The 7,942-nt window shown below is 41.1% G+C and overlaps 1 protein-coding gene across 2 annotated transcripts in view; it reads left to right on the top strand.

Moving 5' to 3' along the window:
- GPATCH11 (G-patch domain containing 11) overlaps window positions 1–2,452 on the top strand; it is a 50,413-nt gene extending 47,961 nt beyond the window's left edge. For both annotated transcript variants that reach the window (XM_018563575.1, XM_018563574.1), the window contains one exon: window positions 2,397–2,452. In XM_018563575.1, the coding sequence (XP_018419077.1) occupies window positions 2,397–2,452 (56 nt within the window). The remainder of the gene's footprint in view (window positions 1–2,396) is intronic.
- Window positions 2,453–7,942: the final 5,490 nt, after the last annotated feature.

Here is a 7,942-nt window from a genome sequence, read left to right as displayed (position 1 = left end):
CGCAATTGGCCCGCGGGCCGGTACTTTGAGACCATGTGCTGTAACTCCTCCCTGATTTGCAAAAAAAGTAAGCATTACTCCATTCCGAAATAGATGAGAGAGGGATTTGACTCTCTTTGAGGACCAACACGGCAGCTGAAGGCAGGCGCTGCAGCTCCAGGAAGGAAGGATTACCCCCAGAGAGGTGAGTAGGACCAAACATCTACAGACAGGCAACTAATGACATATTTAACCAGTTGACATCCGCGATGTTAAACCCCCTTCCCATCCAGGCCATTTTTCAGTATTCAGCGCTGCGGTACTTTGACTGACATTTATTCCGTCATGCAGCGCTGTACTGAAATGAATTTTATACCATTTTTTTAGGGACAGATAGAGCTTTCTTTTGGTGGTGTTTATTCACCACTGGGTTTTTGTTTTTTTACTATATTAAGGAGAAAATAGCGAAATAAAAAAAAAAACTCTGTCACCTGTGGACCCCAAAAGAAGCTGATGAAGCAGATATCTGCTTCATCAGCTTCTTTTCTCTGGCTATAGCAGCCAGATGACTGACAGGTGAATGCGGAAGTGATGTAATACGAGCACATATAGACGATCGGCAGGCTATAGAGCCGCCAATCGTCTATATGTGAAACACCCGGCAACAGGTGTTTGCATAGGTCGGGTCTTCTCTGCCCGTGCGCGCCCGCGAGCAGAAAAAAATGCTGCCTGGAGACGGCAACCCGCCAATGCTGCAGTGCCGTCCGTCCATTTTTTTACAACGGGCGGACGGCAACTGGTTAAGTATATGAAGTGTCCCAGAAAGAAGGGCAGTACCCGAATTTAAGCCTGAATCCCCATTATAAATAACATTTTGAAGAGATTTAGTATGGCAGCCAAATAATAAACATGGAAATTGTGGAAGGCCAAACCTGCAAGAGAACACGGAAGCTGCAATACCTCCAGAGACACATGAGGAGTACGTTCCTGCCATAGAAATGTAATACTGATGGAATCTATTTTACGAAAATATCTTAGTGGAATGTAACAGAGTTAGTCATAATATATCAAAGTTTAGGCAAAAAAATCATCTTAATATGGACCCTTCCGATAAGATCTTAAGGGTCCATTCACACCAGATGCAGTCCGTTCCGTTTTTGAGCTGCATCAAAAACGCAGCACAATCATTTCCTATGGGTTTCTGGTGTTCCATTTACACCAGCCTAGTCTGTTCCGATGCAGCCAGTAAAAATATTGCTTGCACTATTTCAGCTGCATCGGATAGCGACAGAACGCATCAAAACACATAAAGGCATGCAAATGCGACAGAGCCCAACTGAAATTCCATTTTAAGCAAAAACAAATCCCCCCCCCCCCCAAAAAAAAACAACAACCGACAAACGCATCAATCGCGGTACTCCTTTACCTTGTGTCTGCAGTGCCATTGATATGAATGGCACCGACATGCCCCCTCCACCCCCAGAACTTGGCTTCATGTATGCAATCCAGTGTCTTCCGGGCACTGGGTAAGTATGGAGCATGGACTAGCCACAAAGTTGGGGAGGTCATGACATTAGTAACAAAGTTAAACAGTGATCACAAAGGAGCACAGAAGAGGTAAACATGAATAGGCATCTTGTAGTTTCTAGTGGCTAACAGATTCATGTTAATTATTTCTCTGTTCAAATGCGTGGATAGAAATTTCCAATGAAGGAAGCTTAGAGCGTGCATAAAGCATATGTAGTATATAATTTATGTAATGTAAGTTACAGGCCTTAAATGCACTATTTTAAATGAATTCCATTGTTCTAGGATTATACAATATGTAAAGTGCATATCCAGCCTTTTTTGTTTTTATTAAAAAATTATTTTTTTTTAATATTGTGAGGATTGGTTACAACCTCTGCCAGGCTTTTTATTGTTGTCCGGGTCTCCATTGAGGAAATTCCTCTAGTTTCCTGTCCCCGTGACAACAGTGTCACTAGCGCTTCAGCTTTTTATTGCAGTCTATGTGACCATTTTGAGATATTTGAGATATTCCTTGGTATCTTGATGACAAAGTTGTCATCACAATAGGAAGTAAGAACAAATCTCCCAAGTGATGACTCAGGCAGCAATAAAAACCTTTCAGACGTCCTAACCTATACCGCCGCTTTCTAGTGCATCAAAATAAAGGTTTGGCCCGAATTGCTTTTAGAAAAGTTTACATGAGTCACAGTTAAAAAGTTCACATATAGTAACCTATAGCCAACCATAAAATATCCCCTGTGTTGTGAATACTCAAAAAGCTATAATATGTTTGCTAGAAGATATTGCAATTCATTGCTCTTTTAATATACTCAAGTTCCACAATGCCCATGAAAAATGTTCTTTGTATTACAATGTTTTTTTTGATCAAGTTGTATAATTTTATGCAGATGAAGAAGACATTGACTCCAGCTGTCCAGGGACCACTTCCGAAGATCATGACTGAGAACGGTTGCTACTAAGGCAACAAAGTTTTGTATGGAGTTGGACTTGAATACAGGGTGGAGGAACATTGCACAAAAATGTAGATAGAGCTGCTTTACAGATTTAAATGAAATATTGGGGATTCCTCACAGACCCATAAACAAGTCTAAAAAATGTATTTGTATAAATGTGTCAGGGTTTTTTGTTTTAACTTCCTTTTTTAAGTGTATGTAGAACCAACACTTTTTTTTGTTAGCTTTGTAGAGTGTGGAAGGGAAGGGCTAGAACCCCTGTCAGATATATATTGCTATCTGCAGTCTCTCTTCTACTGGGACCTCTTCCACCAAAGTTAGAAAATAATGTTAAATCGAAAACCTTTCAGTTGTCACCTAACCAAGGAGTATGGGTAGGTCCAGTCAGGATACTTGTTTGACGTTGGGATATTTTCTCTAACTTCCTGTTGTTGAAGGGGAATCTTCCCAATGGCACACAGGCAACAAAAACAAACAACCTGACAAAACAAAGCCTCGCATTGCGGCCGCCTCCTCGTGCCCCCTTTTGTGGGGCACGAGGGGGCGTGACGGGCCATTGAAGGTAATGGCACCATAGCCACGCCCTCCGGCCGCAATGCTTTTGGCCGCACAGGATCGCAAGGCACATTATACCTGCAGTCCGGTGCTGCAAGCACTATTTTGATCGCACCGGACTAGACCGCAGGCATAATGTGCCTTGCGATCCCTTGCGGCTGGAGGGCGTGACTACGGTGCCATTCACTTCAATGGCCCTCCGGCCCCACAAAAGTGAGCCAGCCGCAATGCGATACAGTGCGTTCTGGCCAGAATCGGGCTGGAACGTACTGCATCTGGTGTGAACAGGCCCTGTAAAATGACATTAGTATTTTTAACTGCAATTTTGGAGCTGCTCCTGATCCTAACCAATAATGGCCAAGACTGGTTTAGTTCATTGTCAGGCTATGAGCCTGATAAGATAAGTATTGATGCAGTAGCTCAGGTGATACTTTAGTTATAGGGGCTATCAAGGTTACAAGGGTTTAAGAGATTTAGGCTTAGGGGCATGAATTAATGGATGTTATCTGGGTTATAAATCTAGATTAATTTTAAGGATTTGATTACATTTGAACTGGTTGGCAATTAGTTTGCTTAAGCTGTTTGTCATAAACAATTGACATTTTTTTTTCTTTTAGAAAATACTAATTTCACCTGTTATACTTTTTTTTTTTTGCTTCTCGTTGCTGCTGACCTAGTCCAGCCTTTTTGCAGCCACTTCCTGTTTACATTCATATGTTGCAGGAGTGGCTGCATGTTATTACTCAAGACTGATATCCTCATAGTGAAAATGGCCGGTCATGCCTGTGCAAGGAGCATCAGTACAACCACTTATAATCTCTGCTGGAAGTACATGTGCAAAGGTGACAAGGCAAGAGAGCAATTGCCACCCGGACAGAGCTTAGTTACAGTGTTGGGTGGCAAGTTGTCTAAAGTAGTATTTAAAGCTAAAACCTTTTTCAATAATAATTCCAGATCACACATTGCCCAACAAAATACTTCTTTACATTTTTGCCCAAACACTTACATTCAACATGTTTCTGAACAGCTGACTCCAACTCTCTCAGCTCTGCTTTATTGAACTACCTGTCAAGTACAAGTTCAAAAGAGACAGACAGCTGCTGGAGATTACTCCATCTACTATCTTGGAGAAGGGAGTAGCGGGAAGCAGGGAGCAAGGAGTTACTTCCTTTGCAATGCCTGTTTGTTTATGGAGATGGACAGCTTACGAGCACGCCCAAAGGTGGCTCCATAAGACCCTGCATGGCAAAGGAGCCATCTTAAAAGAGAATATCAGGTCCATTGTTCAGAGGACCAACTGATTCTGTAGAAAACTAAAAATTTTAATCTTCAAGGACCGGCAAGTAATTTATTCAGTATTTGAAATAGCAAAAACTTTTTGACTTTAATATCACTTTAAGGTGGGGTAAGGGACAGACTAAGTGTAACGATGACATGAAGGCAGCCATAGGTGGTAATGGGGAACTTTAAAGTACTGTTGGAACTGAAAATACTGCATCAAACTGTCTTGTGGTGGGCTTTACAAATACGTGTAGAGTTTCCATGCTGCTGAAGTAGGTAGGTAACGCAAGGTGCTGTCAGGAGCCTTGCAGTACTGTAGAATCTGTCCCTGTGCCAGAAGCCTGCTTAATTCCAGGCATGCACTAAATAGAAAAGCATCACTATCAGAACCTCCAGTTGTTAGTTGAGGCTCTGGTAGTGGATGGTAGAGAGGGTCGGGCAAAGCTCTAAGTTGAGGCCTTGATTCAAGAATCATCAAAGATTAGAAGGGCTCCACAAATTTCACAATTTCATTTTATAAACCTTGCAAACTGATTTTCTCATTACGGCATTTTGTGGCTGGCTTTTTTTTTTATGTTAAGGAGAAAACATAGTAAAAGTTATACTGTCTGACATCTTTGTATGTGTATTATTTAGACTGTGAAAATATATGCTTTAAAAAGGTCACCTTTGCTTCCAGTGTTTTATTTTTTTCTTTTCTTTCATTTGTATCAAATGTTAGTTTCTGATGCCAATGAGGGGGATGTCACGGCGCTCTTTTATATCTTGATTATCTATTTCTCAAGATATCACTTTTTAATAGGCTAATTTTGTACCTAATCTTGCCAACCAAGGAAGTGAACCAAACTGAAATATGTGTCATCTCGCTACGGTGCCTCTGTAATTTGTAGTCATATTCAAATGTATGGAACCCCCCAAATGTATTGGGAGTAAGCTTGCTTGGGAACATTACCACAGAAGACAAGACATCCTGAGTTGCTCGAGGAAGATAAATATCTTAGTTATGAAATAAAATATCAAAAAATTTAAAAACCTATTCTAGGCTGATTTATTGTTGGTTCTGGTCACTGCGTCAAATGACTGGTTGCTGGGGAAACTTTGTATTCAATTGCTTTAATGTTTTCCCCCCTTATGCACCTTTTTATTATCTGTGTGTGCCTTAACCTTCCTGGCGGTATTCCCGAGTGTGGCTCGGGGTTAATTTTCTGTCCCATAAGCGGTACCCCCGAGCCACAGTCGGGAATACAGCGTAGCGTCTCTTACCTTGTCCCTCGAGCCGCGCTGTCTTCCTCTGGCCGATGCCGGCATCTGTCTTCCGGGTTCTGTCCCTCGCGTCGCAGGGGGGGGGGGAAACAGTGGGATTTTTGAAAGTTAAAAAATAGAACGAAAAAAGGAAAGAACAAAATAATCGGACCGCCAGGGAAGTTAAAGAATGATGCGGGTACCCCCAGAAAAGCTAGCATTCCGTTTATCCATTGCATTATAGTGTGTATTACATTGTGTGTCTGCATACTCCCAAAGATTGCAGCACGGCCATACTAAAACAGACTCCTTGGTGAGATGGTGAGGATTCATCTATACAGTATGTGCAGAATAGAATTTGGAAGTGTATAACAATGCAAAACGATCCGAGAGGCACACAAATATTATTCAGGCTGATAATCTGCTAAAGTCTGCAAATTAAGGAATGTCTAAAAAAAAAAAATTATGGTGGGGATTGATTTACTGGTTGTCCAGAATACAGGTTACTGTTGGGATTATCGATGTTAGCCATAATTGGTCTATCTTCACACACTCTTGTGGATTTATAGAAAATCATAAAACATGTGCTGTGCAGAAAAATGCCAGAAAAAGAAACTTTGGCATGCGTGATGATTCCATTTGATTTAGAGACAAGTAACATACCGTGCAATTTAGCTTCAAAAGTTTACATCTAACCATGTTCGTATAGTTTCTGCCAAAGAATTAGAGGTACCCTGTAAAACAATCATCCACCTTATAATTATATCTGTGATTTTGAAAATCCACCAAAATTTGGACCTAAAGATATTAAACTATGCAAGGTCTGGGTGTCCGCTTAAGAGATATTCCATATCTTGTTTGCAGAATCTCTTTTGTAGCATTCAGTTCTTATTGTGTTTGTCTAAGCCAAAAAATGTTTTGTTTTGGGAAAAGTGGTGAGGGGTTAGACTCCCTGTCAGGGTTTTATAGCTGTCTGCATTCCCCTTTGTGAAGATTCACCCTCTCTATTTGTCCTCGTGTCCATTGTTAACAGGACTGACAATGAAGGGAGGTTACTAGAACAGGGATAGAAGAGAGCTTTTCTAATGGTGACACTTGTTGCGGTATCAATTGTCTAAGCGGGCATTTCCCGCACTTTGAAGAGATTTCGTCTCACTTCCTAATGGGAATAAGGGCAAAAAAAACAAAAACTGACAAGTGTTTGAACCATTCCCTTGTCTGTCCACAATGCAAACAAGTTTTGCCCTTTTTAGATATACTGTATTTTTCCGTGTATAAGACTATACTTTTTCATTAAAATATTTACCTAAAAATGGAGGGGCGTCTTATACACGGGGGGCCGAGAGGAGAACCGCGGTTGCGAAACTGCCGATACCTCTGCAAACTAGCCTCACGAGTGAAACTTCCGATTGCAGAGACAAGGTAACAGGTTTCCTCCAATCATGAGCCTTATGTACCCGACGTCAGCTGAGGCTGCAGAGAGCCTGTAGCCAGTGCCTAGATGCAACAGGGAGCGGTAATGTCAAAGCATTCTGAGCCCATAAAATGTCAGAAAACAAAAAAAATCCCGGTAAATACCAATACCAGGAAGCGGCTGTCTTACTCTGCAAAACTGGATGTAATCAGTTATGCATAGGAGCAAGGAAAATATTGATTTCTGAATTTTGGGTAAGAAAAGTGGAGGGCGTTCTATACATGGGGGCGTCTTATAGACGGAAAAATACGGTACTTAAATCTGTAACCACCTCTTTCCTTTTCTAGCTCTCCATTTCTTTTGATTTTTAATGTGCCTTTCTTAGAAGACTCCACCATCGCTAAGACATTGACAGGATTTACAATTTACCATTGGATGCAGGCATTGTTCAGGTAATTTCAGAGCCAGCGGGACCGACTAGCAAGATACTGAAGCTTGGCCCAGTGGGAGATTCCTCCATCCAAACAGTTTTGATGAATGCCTCAGTATTGAGGCATTCATTAATGAAAAAATTAAGCTTTTTGTAAAAGCTTCTTCCTTTCATTAATGAAAGAATGACGCTGTTACATGCAAATACAGGACCGCAATTTGCAATCCTGTATTTGACAGCTGAAAATAGCAGAGAGGTAGCAGTGACTCATCTCTCTGCTATTTGTTTTGACAGCTCGAGAGCCCGATGTTTAGATACATTTCACTCAAAAGATATGCATTGTATCTTTTGAGTGAAATGTATCAGTTCTGATCGTCTAGGCACGATCAAAGAGCTTTTAGGGAGATCTCAATCTGGCTAAAGTCAGGATCAGTCTCTAAGGTTATTATTAGCTGTTCCTAAGTTTGGAGCAGCCACTTAATAGCCAAAAATTTAAAAAAGTTAATTTATCAAGCAGTCATAGTGACTGCTGATATAAACTGACAAGAAAAAAAAAAA

Source organism: Nanorana parkeri, unplaced genomic scaffold (genome assembly GCF_000935625.1).
Source record: "Nanorana parkeri isolate BGI_ZX_2015 unplaced genomic scaffold, ASM93562v1 scaffold677, whole genome shotgun sequence".
Classification (NCBI taxonomy): Eukaryota; Metazoa; Chordata; class Amphibia; order Anura; family Dicroglossidae; genus Nanorana; species Nanorana parkeri.
The sequence above is the reverse complement of the archived record's forward strand: the minus strand, read 5'-3'. Positions and strand labels throughout refer to the sequence as shown.